General features: G+C 43.4%; 1 protein-coding gene across 1 annotated transcript in view; it reads left to right on the top strand.

Annotated features, from left to right (window-relative positions):
* Positions 1 to 2,288: 2,288 nt before the first annotated feature.
* The window catches only part of LOC148592835 (cyclin-dependent kinase 6-like), a 46,987-nt gene continuing 33,836 nt past the window's right edge, over positions 2,289 to 15,439 (top strand). Inside the window, exon 1 of the mRNA XM_088533446.1 lies at positions 2,289 to 2,543. Within this exon, the coding sequence (XP_088389572.1) occupies positions 2,311 to 2,543 (233 nt within the window). The 5' untranslated portion in view covers positions 2,289 to 2,310. The remainder of the gene's footprint in view (positions 2,544 to 15,439) is intronic.

Below are 15,439 nucleotides of genomic sequence, written 5' to 3'. Positions count from 1 at the left end.
GAGAGCGGCCGCCCGGGCCGGGGCCGGAGCCGGTCCCGAGTGCGGCAGGGCCGCCCGCGCGGGGATCGCGCCCGAGGGCTTGATTTTCACTCTTTTTTTTTTTTTCCATTTATTTTATTTTTTATTTTCCCCCGCGTTGCCCGGGCCGGGCAGGGGCGGGAGCTGCGGGCTGGGGCGCGAGGGCAGTCGCCCCCCGCGGGCCGGGGCCGGGGCCGGGGCCGGGGCCGGGAGGATGCGCTCGGCGGGCGGCCCGGGCGCGCAGCAGCCGCTACCTGTGTGGCCCGGGGGGCCGCTGCCGGGACCTGCCGGAGACGTCGCCATGTGAAGGGGCAGCCCCCGGCCGGCTGCACTCCCCGCCTCGCTCCACGGGAGGTTTGTTTTAGGGAGGGCTCACCCCTTCCTCCCCCCACCCCCCAGCCCCGGGGCTGGAGATTATTTGGGGAGCCGGTGGCGGCGGAGGCAGCAGAGCAGGTAACGCGGCAGCGCCCATGTGCTGCGCGCAGCCGCGGCCCACACACCGCCCGCCGGAGCCCGCGGGTGGCCGCTGCCCCCGTGGGGCGTCCACGCGGCGTGCGGGTCCGGGCGGGGGGGCGGGGGCGCCTCTGGGGAGGCGGGGGGTCCCCCCGCGTCCTCCCCCCTCCCCGCGCGCGGTGGAGCCGTGGGGGCTCCGCGGGGCCCCGCGCGCCGCCCGAGTTCCCCCGCCGCGTGGGCACTGCGAGGGCGGCCGCAGCCCCCCGAGCCCGTAACTTTCCAGCGCGCGCCACCCCCGCGGCCACGCACACGCGCGGCCCGCGAGCCGCTGCCGCCGGGGGGCGCCCCACGCACGAGCCGGCCCCGCGGCGCCGTGCGCGGAGCGGCGGCCCCGCGGCCGCCCGGGGCAGGTGCCCACGCGGGGCGGCGCGGAGCGGAGCGGGGCGGCCCCGGCGGGACGGGCTCCTCGAGGGGGGCTGCAGCCCGCGGGGCCGCCGCGGAGAAGCGCGGAGCGCCGCGCACGGAGCCGCGCTGCGCGTTGCGCCTCTGCCTTGCGGCGCCGGCCAAGGTGTGAGAGCGGCTGCGCTTGATTGCGCTTGGGGCTCCACGCGCGGGCTCTCGTTGCGGGTGGCGCGGGGAAAATGCAGCTTAGGAGGGGGCTGCAGCCGCGGGACCAGGATATTAGAGGGGGCCGGGGAGGATGGGTGCGGAGCTGGGGCGAGGGGAGCGCGTTTCCCGCAGGGCTGCAGGCGGCGGCGCCGGCGGTGGCAGGGTGCCCACGCGGGCTCTTTCATCGCCAGCCTCGTGCGCTGCCCAGCGGGCCACGCTGCTCCCGCGAGCGCGTTCCTCGCGCGCCCGAGCTCGCAGCGCGCAGCGCCGGGCTGCCCCTTGCACATCCAGCGAGAGCTGTGCGTGGCCAAGGCTCTTGCATGGCTGTAACTTTGCTGCAGTGTGTGCTTCAGAAAATAGCTCAGCACAATAGTAGCACATTATTATTATGTGTTTTTATATATGTATTTCTTCTCCCCACAGGCTTTTTGAGGCAGAAATTTGTCTTTTGCAACATGTTTGTGCAGTGCCTGGCACATGGGAGAATAGATCAAGGCTGAGATTTCTAAGTACTGTAAATAAGTAACAGTAATATAGCGTGGGGTATATTTCAAGGGCTCCACCATGCAGCATTGAATAGATTTTGGAGTCCTACAGCCCTGATAGAAGCTCCTGGACCACACATGCAGAGTCAGCTCTGGCGTCCATGTCTCAGGGGATATTAAGCCCATTGCTCACTAAAATTCCAAAGAGGGCAGGTGTGTGATGTAGCCAGCACTGCAGACCATGGTAGCTGTGTAGTGTTGTATCAGCTATGCCAAGGCGTTGATAAGTTGTCAGCCTCGTGGTTCATGTCGTGCTGTTCCTTTGCACCACTTTTGCTTTGCGGTAGATGGGCTTCATTTTCTCAGTTTTAAACCATGCAAAGTAATGAGATAAACTGAAAGTTTGCAGGGAGTCGCATGTGCTGCAGCAGAAGGTGGAGGGCAGGAGACAGCCCAGGCCTAACTCTCTGTTCTCGCTTGCTTTGTCCCTCAGCTCTCGGTGGCTTTGCGCACACCATGCTCCCCAGAACTGCGTGGTAGCTCCTGGCAGCAGAGGCAGGAGGCACATCGGGGCCCGAAGGACGGGAGCCAGAGGGCAAGGACGTCCTGCTGCTCCTCAAGCAGAGGTACCGGCCGTGTGGCGCGTCTGGCAGCACGAGCAAAATACTAGTTTTGGGAAGTGGGCGAGAGCGGCAGCCGCTGCCTGAGGCAGTGCGGGCGTGGGACGGAGAGCAGCGGTGCCAGCATGGATAAGGACGGCACGAACCTGGCCGACCAGCAGTACGAATGCGTGGCCGAGATCGGCGAGGGAGCCTACGGCAAGGTGTTCAAGGCACGAGACTTGAAGAACGGCGGCCGCTTCGTGGCGCTGAAGCGGGTGCGGGTGCAGACGAGCGAGGAGGGCATGCCGCTCTCCACCATCCGCGAGGTGGCCGTGCTCAGGCACCTGGAGACCTTCGAGCACCCCAACGTGGTCAGGTGAGCGGCGGGGCGGGCGTCCTGCTCAGCAGGGCCCTCACATGGTGGGTGCGCGGCTGTCGTGGACCAGCCCCCAGGCCGGGCACGTGGGTGACGCAAGCAACCAGCTTGCAATGTTGTCACTGTGCTGCGGCCAAGCGTGTGCTGCCTTCTCAGGTGGCTTTGCAGACGTGCATGGTGCTGCCCAGGAGTGACAGCCGGGAAGCTGGTGCTTTGGGAAGTCATGCGATTCAGAGCTGCCTCGCTGTCACGGGTTTCACCCAGCCCGGGTGGCTCTGCTACAGCGGTTAAGAAGGACACAATGCCGGCCGAGTGGTGCCACTGGCACGGGAGTAAGCCCTGACTAAATGACCCGTTGCTGGAACAGATGCTATCAAGGGTAATGCTGGCCCTGACATAAGCTGCTACATTCTTGTGTAACCAGAAAAGTCGAGCATGTTGTCTCTGGCTTAATTAAACACTTTACTGAACTTTTCACATTCATGGTGAAGGAAACATAAAATATGGAGGGATTCTTTTCCATGACTTTTTTTTTTTTTTGCTGGAACACTGTAGGGGGCTTTTCCTGCTCTATAATGTATTTCATTCTGGCTCTGTGCTTCAAATTCAGATTCACTGCGTGGTCATACCTTAGATTGAGCAGACGTTTTGGAAGATGATTTTGCTATAGATTTCTCTGGCAACCTGTAGCATCCCATGAGCATCTCTTTTATTGCAGTGAACTTTACCAAAAAAGCTTCACTTTGCAGATATCCCAGTATGCAGTAGTTTGAGACTGGTCTGCATCTAGGCAATGATGCAGTATTAGGAGGAATATTATTGTATGTGCACCTTAAATGGCAAAAGGAAAATATTCTGTGCTTTACTAATGCCAAGTCTCTTTCAGGTCTAGAGAAACTCTGATGCCAGAGGTGAAGTTCAAACTGGCTTGTCGCTGTGATCCTCATGCTTGTTTTAAGGTGTGAGATGAGGGTTTTTATAGGAGCTGCAAGAGGAAAGGCAGGACAGGAAATAATTAAAGTGCAAAAGAGAATCATTTGAGATAAATTCATTTTTCTTACTTCTCTTTTCTTTTTAAAGGCAATGCAGTCGAACACAGTTATTTTTCCCCACACTGAGAAAGTTTATATTCTAAAGTATGGAATGAGCTGGTAGGAAGTCATAGATCCCTGCAGTGAGCAACAGGATGCAGACTGCAGCTCACCCTTTTCCATTGCTAATCAAACAAATCTACTATTTGATTAATAACCATTATTTTGAGTGGCAGTTAGCAGTGCCAAAGGCTTTGAAAATAAATTTCAAAAGTGGGATTTTAGCATGAGCAACATACCGTGTTTGGGTACTGAAACAAGTGACTTGGCTTACAGAGGACGGTGCACAACTTCTCACTTTCTTGGCAGTAGAGATGACTGAGAGTTCTTAAAATCTCTAAAATTCGAGCCATTAATTTCTGAGCGTAAATAATGGATTTAGGTGTCCAGGTTTAGACATTTACATATTTGAAAATTGCAATGCTTGTTGAGGAATAATCAAATATTGCAAAATTTATTACTTTTTTCTTTGTCAGTTCATCTGGATCTTTCCAGATAAAGTGTCAGATTTTTTTTAATATCTTTTTAATCTTTTCTGAAAACAAATAGGGGAGTAAAAGAAGCAATTTCAAACATCCTCTCTTCCAAAATGAAAAGGATGCTGTGTAAAAGATCATCTCTGTGATGCACATTTGTTATCTGTAGAGCAAGGGAAGCTACAACTAGCATTTCAGAACTTTTGAAGTCATTTCCTTGTAATGAAAAGTTACTTAAAAATACTTAAATGCCTCAGTTCTGTTACAAAATATGGTAAAATAGTTTGCAATTTATTAAAATTAGGGGACTATTTTTGTATTATGTAAATATACTCAGAAAAGGGCATACTGTAAATGAAGAACTGCAGTTTTGTGCAGCTGACCTAGCTGTACTCAATTAATGAATATATTTTGCGTACAAAAATGTTCATTGTCACTGCATTTGGGAAACTGGTATCATGGCAAGGTTAGTAAATGCAAGTCATGGCACATGCATTGTCTAAATACTACATTAAAAGGTGCATCACTTTCAGAGCACTTTAGCAAAACCACAAATATATGAGAACAGATTTTTTTGTGAAGAAAAAGTTGATTTTTTTTTCAGAATATTGCAGGCAATTAGCTATGGACAAATAAGTGAGAAATGCAAATACAATGTGGGATCAGTTATCTCTGAGTAATGACATGTGTGATACACAAGTTGTTCAGTGAAAACTGATAGTCACCCTAGTGAGTCAAAATTTAGACAAAATAATTGAGGCCCATATGATCTGTGCTGCTGAGCAGGCTTGCTGGGATATTGTGGCTTCAGTTGATGGCAACTGCAGTTGCTGCATCTTGTTGTGCTGGAATGGTAGAACTGGACTTTTCCAGAGAATATAGTGGTGAGCTCAGCAATCCAGGGCTTATTTTGTCCCCAAGAAGTAGTGTTCAATGTGAAGAAGACGTGGTGCAGTAAAGACCCAGCTAGATGTAGCTCCATGGTTCACTTGGGATGGAGCCATGATATGGGACGAGCAGCTTCTCTGGCCCAGGATGGTCAAGCTGGGCTTAGATTCCCTTCCTGTGAGAGCCTGAGAAGCTGTTAGTACCAAAACTGATTTCTACTACTTGTCATTGGGGCTGGAAGAGAATTTTAGTCCTAAGGAAGAAATGTCTAAATAGCCTAGAATAAATTTAGATTTTTTTTTTTTTAGTGCTACTTCTTGCTAGTTATTATAGCTTTGGCTTCTGTCAAAGTCTGTCATTTCCATAGCAATGCAATAGGCTGATGCACAGTCACTTTCCTATAAAAGACAGTGAAATTAGTTAAAACTTCACTGCAAAATCAAACAAAAAGAGAGGAAAGGTTAGAAGGGAAAAAGTCTGTTCCTTAGCAAAAATATGATGGTAGTGAAACTCTCTGAACATTGACTATAAAGAGAGTAAAGGCTGACAGACTGCTCCAGAATTTCATAAAACTGTCAAAAATCAACACAGAGAAACACATGAGGATAATTGGTTTGTACTTAAAATATTCTCCTGTTCACATTTGCGCTTTTTTAAAAGTTGCCTACATCAGGACACCTTAGCCTGTTCTATTTACCTCCACAAAACAAAAAACAGCCACTCTTCAAGAGCAAATGTTACAGTGATTTGTTTAAAATAAAGTATACTCTAGTCTATGAAATGTCCTGTGTAAGTGGAAGGATAATAGAGGTTCTTCTCTAGCTTACCTTTCAGATAATACGATGAAATACTTTATTAAAATTCTACTCTGTGCAGTAGTTAAACCTGGCAAAAATTGGTCCAGCGCTTATGTAATTTAGTGCTGTTCTCTTTAGGAAGAAATGAAATGTATGTAGACAAAGGACAGACTTCGCCAGGAATAAATGACATATTAGATTCAGGAAATTCCTGTGTGTAAAACTGGGAGTATTCCCTGCTGCAATATATTTGTAAAAATTCTTCTTGTGATTTTAATGTTAAATTCAGCACTATACTGTGTCCATGTTATATCTCTCCTGATGGCAATCAGATGAATAATTTTCCTCTGATGTTAACCGCTCATCAAACTCTAAAGTTGCACTCTAGAAAGGACGTATATAAGAGGGAATACTGTAGTTCTGCAGTGTTTCTTTTCTAGCATATCTATACACATATATTCAACAGAACGTTAAGCAACAGAGCGAAGCTGCAAAACTCTGAAGTTTTGCTTTCTGATGTTTTTGTTTGTTTGTTTGTTTGTTTGTTTATTGATAAATCTAACTTTCTTCGGGTATTTGTGTGGGTTAGTAGGTCTTATGTTTTAAAACAACCAGGAAAATACTGGAGTATAATCTATTGGAATATAATCTGACCTGGGATATTATTTCAAAAATAAGGGTTAGAAGTCTTGCCGTTCAACAACATGCTAATTGCTATATAATAAGGAATTTAAAATCATAATTCTCTCCTTTTTCTTAACTTGCAGAATAGGTAGCCCAGATAAATGACTTCTGCTCAACATAACGATCTGGAAGCATAACTTTATTCCTCAATCTGTTTTTTACAGGGAGAAGTCTGTAGGAAACCCAGCAGTTATGGCATTTATTTGCCCAGTTCTGCGTTGTTCCATGTCTTATGTTACTTTTTAGCTGATGAAACGTAGACGCTACTGTGGACTCCACTCTGCAGTACAGCTCTATGTTGTTTTTTCCCTTCTTTGGCAGTCCAGCGATCCTCACCTCTTATCTTTTGCTTTGCACATGGGTGTTTCATGGAGCGCCCCAACTGATGCCCTTGGCAGGGAAGCTGAGCGTGGCGGGCAGGGGGGCTGCGTACGGGGCTCCCGTCCCGCCGTGCACAGACATAGATCCAGTGTTTGACTCTGCTCCAGACCCCAGCAGCACGTATAGGTCTGGGTCTTTGAACTGCATATACCAAGATGGAGGTATCTTTTCCATAAGTGTCTTAAGATCCCCCTGATACAGAGGCATTCAGAATATATATGTAATAACTCCTTGGTGCATAGTGAAGTGCTTGTGCAAAGCAATTTGAAATTGCAGTTGTTTTGTTTATTCTGTTCATCACGTTCAAATCATATGGGAACATACAATGGAAGAAGTAATTCAAAACGCAGTAGCTGGTTTTATTTCTCTTCGTAGCACGTGGTAACACTGGTATTGGCTTTATTACTGTACTGTTATTAAGCTTGAATGATGATCTTCTCAAACGACTGAGGTGTTCCAACGCTTACCGCAAAGCATTTCTATTTTAGGGGGCGTTTGTCTCCAGTGAATTCTGCTTCCTTCCTTACTTCCTTTTTCTGCCAAGCTAATGTTAAACTTTTAGTGCATGACATCATTCCTACAGATCAACAGGGTGCAATGCAATTTATTTTTGTATAGCACCACTTACATGGCATGTGACAAGTCCCTGGATGGAAAGCACTGGAGACCTCTGTGTTATTTGGTAGCAGGATTGTCATGCGTGTAGAAAGTGAAGCTGCAGAGACGGAGGAAGGCAGAAGAACAGGAACTTGAAACTTAAAATTTTCAGCGTTAAAAGGATTACTGTGTCCAATTCATCTCAATTAAGATAGAAGAGGTGGATGAATAATGGGAAGGAAAAACTGAGTGAGCTTCAGAGTCGGTTTTAGTCTCACGCAAACAGGATGATCTTCAAGGCAGGATCTGAAGACAGGAAGGGCTTTGGCCAAGAGAGGAATTTCCAGGCTTGGGAGCAGCCTGGGAGATGCTCCCTCGCTCCAAAGTGTGCTGGGGAGGGGGACGCTGTGATCCTGATGGAGTCGGAGGCAGCGATTGCCCGGGGAGATGGAGTCTCCAACAGCGAGAGGGCCAGGGCGAGCTGTACTGGATGGGGTATAGATGGGGCATTTGGAGAAGTTCATTAGGTTGCCAGAGGATGCTGTGAAATGACTGCATGTGGATGCTGGCCTGTAGTCACCTGTCTGCAACCCTACGGGGAAGATGAAAAGCATGTGAAGGGAAAATAAGAGCTGATCTTCCTGCCCATATGGGTTGTTTATTAGTAACGGATGCGACAGTTTAGTTCCAATACATAATGTACCAGAAACAGGACAAGATAAGAGTATATGGGGAAGGAAAGATTGAGCATGGAGGAGTGCTTTAAGCCCTAGGAAATCCATTTTCTGAGAGCAGTGAAAGCTTTCTTCAGAAAGCATGATATTTTATACTGAACCTAAGTTTTCTATAAAAGAGAGGTTTCTAGTCCTTGTGTGGGAAAATGTGAGCCAGTTCAGATTGTGCCAGTCTGTCCTGGGAGCAGGAGGGCATCTGCACATGGGATGAGCCATGGAAGGGGCAGGACAGCAGATGCTACATCCCAGCATGCAGGGGCAGATTAGCGGGAACTTTCCAGGATGCTTCTTGGTACCTTGATGCCCATGAAGATGTGGAGTAGAGCAGGGAGAAGGAAAGAACAGACAGTCCTGCCCAGGCGTTTGGAAGAAAGCAGCTGCAGGCAGGCACTTAGCTGAGTGCTAAATGGGTCACTCAGGTACCTACATCAGTAGGATTCAAATAAATGTTTGAAGTTTGTCACGTGAGTTAATGCATTATCCGGTAGGAATGGATATGGCATTAAGTATGCATTGAACTTCAAAGATTTTTTCTGATCAGGGCTCACAAAACAGTGACTGGGATCATACACCTAAGAATATGAATGATAGATATTAATACTTGTATTGCACTAACTGGAGCATTATTTCTAGAGGATTTTGCTCTTCGAAGTTCAAGCAAATCATGTGGAATGAGTAATATAATTATCTTGATAGGGCAGAAAGGCAATATACAGTAACCCAAACTTGGCATCCAGAGGGGCTGTTAAATGTGTCTATCTTTGAGTTACTTAGTAATGAGTACCTGACTTACTTCTGTTCTGAACCTCTGAAATTATTTTATAAAGTTCCATAACCTTAAACCCTAAAAAAATACAAGTTGCCATTCATACAAAAAAATTGTGGCTGTCACATACAGCATTTACCCTGCGCATGAAATCTAATTGGTTTCCAGTTTTGCCAGAGAAGTGGATTCTCAGTAATTGGTCATAACTGTGTTGTTATATACATATACATTTACTAGAAGGGCGTGATTGTCTATGAGCTATTCCTTTAAACTGAAAAAACATTTCTAGTTCATCAATAGATGAACTGATGCAGAATTTTCCAGGGAGAATAGAATAGTATTCTTTAAGCTTTTCTGATTTGAGAGGGTTTTGATAGGAAGATCATCAAATAGTGGATATGTGACTGTTGACTTCCATGATGTTTCAAGATACATCAGTATAGTGCATGCAAATTATTGTTTAAATTGGCCTATTTACCTATTTACCTGTATCCTTAGAGCATTTTTTCCCATCCTTAAAATCATGCACAAAGAAATATTCTTCTGAACAAGCATTTAAAATCACACTTTACATTTTATGTGTTTTCTCTAAGCAAAATGAATATTGTATTATATGAGTAATAATAAACTATTTAATATGAAGCTTCAGATGTATTTTTAAAATTTTAGAAGCAGAGGATTCTTTACCCTAAGGAGCATCTCGCTTAGTTTTAGGACCAGGTGATGATTTCAGTTACTGGAATGAAGGCTGTACTGGCATGAGCCAACTTGCTGATATTAGCAGAGTTGTTTTGGGATTCCTTGGCATATCTTGAAATCAATTTGCAAGCATAGTACAGAGTTCCATGTTGTTTAAAATGCTAACACTGACTGGATATCTCTCTGGTTTATCATAAGCAAGCAATTGATCTTTTCTTAGAAAAAAAAAAACATAATTTCAAATAAAATTCATCTTCGTAGGAGTTTCCCATAGTTAATGATTGAAAACCCCATTCTATTGCAGATGAATCATACTAAGCTTAAATGGAACTTACTGAGCTTGGACTTTTGCAACATTAGTCAGTGCAAAATGTTACATGTTTTGACAGAGATACAAAAAGGAAGTGAGAAATAGAATGGAAAAGTCTATGTGAGTTTTTTTTCTCTTTTATGAGACCTTTTGGCTAGTCCTGCAATGTCTGCTGGAAGTGTGGTCACTACGATAAGTGCCTCAAGGTGCCTGTTGCTGTTCGACACCTTCAGGGAATTCCTTTCTCCCCGAAATCCATTAATTATAAACCGGAAATTTCCGTACTTTGTCGGTTGTTTCTTAACTGAGCAAATTTCCAGGAGCTCTGTGTGAGCACAGATCCTTGCTGCGCCGACGCTTTTGTTTCTCGCAGCCGCGGAGCCGGCACTGTACTGTAAGGGTCGAATTCTAGCACTATTTTTTTCACATTTGATGTGGTATTTTGCATACAGCTGCAGGGTAGACAGTTACCTTTGAAAGGAACATTTGGCTGGTTTAATTTGATTAGAGCAAACCACCTCAATCATTTCTGAACTAAGACCGTTTTCATTTTAACTTGGCAGGAGGAGCTGGGAACGTACTGACTGTACTTAGATGCATGGGGGAGTGCGAGTTTGGATACACAGCGAGCTCTGAAACAAAACAACCTTAGAGGACTTTGCACATTCTGCCCCTTCCCCATGGAAAGGGAGGGAGGTGAAACCCTCAGTTATCACATTTAACTTTCACTTACTGTAGCAAGGAATCAGTCACTGTGAATGTTCCTACAGGAGCTGGAAAAACTTAGCAGGATAGAAATGCATCATCATCCATTTTAAAAAGCATATGCAATGTTAAAAACAGATATAGGATATGAAAGTCTTGTATTTACAGCAAACTTAAAACCCCCTGGCAACATCATTTTGAGTAAAGGTATGATAAAATGCAACATATATACATAAATGTGGTGGATTTCTCTTAGATATCAGTATTGAAATTCTGTCCCTTTTAGTAACTTCTAGTATAATTTCCTCCCATTCTACCATGCATCAAACTTCCATTTGTTACCTCTTTCTCCATCGCATAAATACAAATGTATTACAAAAATATTGTATATTGCTTATTAAAGATTAAGAATCTTCAAGTTTACAGTATTATCTATTATTTTTGCTTTTCAGTTGCCCTCATAGGTGACCACATCATTTTCACAAAAAAAGCCCTCATTGCTATCAAGAATATCACTGTGTCTGATAATAAAGTTTAATTAATTGACAAACTTGGACCCTTCAATAGACCAGACTTGTATGACATTCCTCAGAAAAGTGGATTATGACCTTCAAGCTCTCTGACTTTGCATTAGTAGATCATTGCATTTAGAATATTTTAGTCAGAAGATTACAGTCGAAGAAAAATCTTTAGGCTGTTCCTGTGCTACCTTCTGAAAAACAATACACACCATGAACTGTTCATTTAGGTGAGCAGCCTAACATTCATTACTAATGGGGCAACTGCATTCACATATTTCAGCTAATTCAAGAATACAGTTGTAAACTTAAGGCTTGAGTTTCTGCTGCTGAAGTTGAAGTGCATAGAGTTGCAGTGATTTTATACCCACTCCAGTTGTTGAAATCATAAATTCTTACTTTTGTGATGAAAAAGTATTTATTACAGCCGGCAGTCTATGTGGAGCTCTTCTCTCAAGTATACAATGTGAGAATTTTCCATGCAGATTTTAGATTTGCAGCTTCTGAATTTATGGGTCTTTTGTGGTATACAAGTAGTTTTCTCATCAGGAGGTTTTTGACTGATAGGGACTCCAAGTTTATCCTCATCAATTTTGCTGCTCTCATTTATCTTCCTCTTTAGCACCATAAATAACTCTTCTGTACTTTAATATTGCACTCTCAAATACTTGCTGCATATCCCCAAGTTGTTACCCCTAAATTGTAATTTATGCTGTGTCGTACTTCACCTAGAATAGTCATTTAAGTGCTACATACGTCTCACTACTTAAGGAAGTAATGTTGCTATATCTACAATTAGGGACTTTTTAATTGATGTACTGCAGTAGAAAAAAATGCACATCTAATTTGTTACTCACTAGTACAACACAATAACATTTATTGTTGATTTCCAGGTTTCTTACTGACAGTGTAAGTCAATGATGACCTGCATTATTTTTCTTGACAAGAGTAGGTTAAAAGGTGGATCTCATTTGATATTTTTTTCTAACCTCATACTTGGTTTATATGTGACCTTTACAACACTGAGATTGAGCAGCATCTGCAGTTTTAATTAGTGCATTTTTTATCCTTAGATAACCTTCTAGATTGATAATAGAGATAGGCCTGCCACGAGTCTTTGAGGTTTTCTCTTAGATATCTCCAGTCAACTTGTTGTCCTAGTGTGCATCTCTTCAAAGGCTGCACAACCAGTTTTGATCAAAACAGTGATAGCTGATCAGAACAGTGATCCAGGCAGGTTTGAATCAATGACTGTAGAGTTTGAAAATGACAATTAAACGTTCCATTAAACTTCTAACATTTGCTATTTTCAAAAGGGCACAGACAAGTATTTCAGCAGGACTGAGCACCTGAATCTTTTCATTCCACTGAATCTCACTCATCACATTGCCTTTTTGTCTGTAACTTTATTAGAACAGGAGAGACAGAGTTCCCTGGCATTACTTACCATTGTGCTGCTTATTGTTCAGGTTGCATTTATTCTCATGATTTTAGAATTATTTTTATTTTATTACGTCCAATTAAAACATCTGCTGGGGATGTTATATAAAAGTTATACAAAAGCAAATCTCTATCCAGTTGAGAAATGCAAGCAGAAGGAGAGACACAAAGAGACTACAGCAGTACAAAACCAAAAGTAGTTGCAAAAAAGTGTTAGGTAACTCATTTGACTGAAAATGAAAGGTATTTGTGGCTATAGATGAAACCCAGATAGGTGAATAACGCTGATGAGGGAGTGTTTTTAGAAGATGTTTTAGATACACTGGAATGTCCCACATTCATGGGATATTGCTACATCTCTAAGCAAATGCATTTAAAAGGCTGCTTAGTCTTTAGTGAGCTCAGGCTAAGTAGTCAAGACCATTCTGCAGAAACAAAACTTAAGTCTTAAGAAACAAAACAGACATGTAGGATTGTTCTACCACCCTCTGCATCTGTAGATGGATATTGAGTCTTAATTCTGGAAGAGGTTGGAAAGTCAACTAAATTTACTAAAAGCATAGTAAAGGATAATTTCAGCCACTGTTAATAAAGTGGACATGGTTTAAGGAATGGAATTATAGACCCCTTTGATGAAGGAACTGTTCTTAAAGTACAAGTAAGAGAGATTATTCTCTACATATTTTGAAGTGATGTACAACAGTTGGTTTAAGAACTTTTTACAGTCAAGCCACAAGGTAATAGTGGCCACAAGATAATTATATTTGATATCTTTGGAGAAAGGATGGTTCCAAAACTTGGTAATAACAGTAGGCTTTAGAAAAGAGAGCTTAAAAAAGAGGAAGTAGTTAAAAAATCTAGAGGGACTGTATTAAAATGCTTAGATTTAGCATGGTAGTTAGTTCAATGGAGATTTGTAGCAGGACATTTTGTTACTTCAGGTACTTACCCTTCCTTGGAAATCTTAGTTACTGTTTTGGGTCTATAGCCTCTTTCTTGGTGCCAGGTACAGGATGGCTTAAACATATGTGCACCTCTTTGGCAGAGAAGGTACCCCTACCCAGGTGTAAAACAATGAAATAGGAATGCCAGATAAGAATTGTGAGCAGTCATCGAGCTTTAGCCACCAAAATATGAAGTGTATACTCCAACCTAATGATGATTTAGGTTTTTTCCATAGTGAATGGAGAGAGAGAATGTGCATTCTGCTCATGATTCATCTCAGCCACTCCAGTACCTGTGCTGGAATGGAGCTCATTGCCCTCTGGAAATGCCTTGTCTGGGTGACTAATACAGAGTGGACTCCCAGCTAATGTTAGATGAGATTAATGCCTATCGGTATGGTGCAAAAGTTAAAAGGTGGATAATGGAAACACTAGTGGGGAATTTGTACAGCAAATAAGAAAAGTTACAAAAGCAAATAGGAAATTGGGGTAGGAGAACAAAAGACTAGTATTGAAATTAGAGGGTGCTTGGGCTATCAAAAATAGAGGAGATGATAATCAAACAACAAATCAGTTTTACAAGGGACCTTATTTTTTTTACCAAATCTTGGAGTAGAGGGATTATTGATAAGAGTTTGTAGAAGCCGTTTTTATTTTTTAAGGTAGCAAAAATGTGCTCCTCCTAATAGCAGATTGTGGGTTTCTGTAAAATGCACTGATTCAAGCTGCTTCTAGTTTGCACTTGGCACCAAAGTACGAAAGGGAACAGGATGTAGCTGGAATGGGTAGTCACATCCTGGTTACCTCGTACCCAGTCTTGAACTTCAGTACACAGGCGCCATTTCGGTCAAAATTTGTTCATCTTTTCCAAGTGGAAGAATAGTTGAAGATGTGGATCAGAGACCTCCACTTGTTCAGGCTCCAAGTGGTTTAAGGCATCTGTCAAAGTCTTTTCAAATGCTAAGTCTCCTTCCTGTTTTTCTCACCCTGCTGTACTGGTCTGGTACAACATTTGCTACTAAGTGGGCCAATTATCTCACTATTAATAACATCCTGATGCTACACACACTCTTCCTTCATAACTAACTGAAATAACCTTAGAGCAGATTACTTGATGATACAACTACAAGTAATTGGAAAAAATATGGTATCCAACCTGTCAAAGGTTCACCCCTGAATTATCAAAATCTTGAAATCCTTGATGATTGGTGGTGGGCATATACCTTTAGCTTTTGGAATAATGTGTTGGAATTTCAAGGTTGGTGGTTTTTTATGTCATCTTTAGACATGACAGCTCACATTACTAGGAAGCAGCCTACAAAATTTAAATTGATTTATTATGTTAACAGATTTTACATATTAAAATGTTTCAGTCACATGTCTGTTGGAACTAGTTATTTCATAGCTTGAACTACAAAGCTGGAAAACAACTTTTTATCATGGAACTGTCAACAGATTATAACTCTAGTAAAGTGAATAGGTTGCTTTAGAAAGCTGTGCGCATGTGCATAAGCTTATGTGGATATATGTGGAAAAGCCAAGAAAATCTCAAAATTTAACTGTATTTGTTCCAGCAAAGTTTAGAATTTTATTTCATCTTCTAAATCCTTCTATTTCATTGTACATTGGACATATAGGTGCAACTATATTCATCTTTGTAGGCCAGTTCTACTGGCAAATGTTCATAGACAGAAAAAAAGTATCAATATTTAGCACTAATTGACTATCCAACAGCAGCTTTACATTATAGAATCATAGAATCACAGAATCACAGAATGCTTAAGGTTGGAAGGGACCTCTAGAGGTCATCTAGTCCAACCCCCCTGCACACGCAGGGTCACCTAGAGCACGTGGCACAGGACTGCG

The sequence above is a fragment of the Tinamus guttatus genome, unplaced genomic scaffold (assembly GCF_059628265.1).
Source record: "Tinamus guttatus ecotype Peru unplaced genomic scaffold, ASM5962826v1 Tinamus_guttatus_pri_ptg000503l, whole genome shotgun sequence".
Lineage (NCBI taxonomy): Eukaryota > Metazoa > Chordata > Aves > Tinamiformes > Tinamidae > Tinamus > Tinamus guttatus.
The sequence above is the reverse complement of the archived record's forward strand: the minus strand, read 5'-3'. Positions and strand labels throughout refer to the sequence as shown.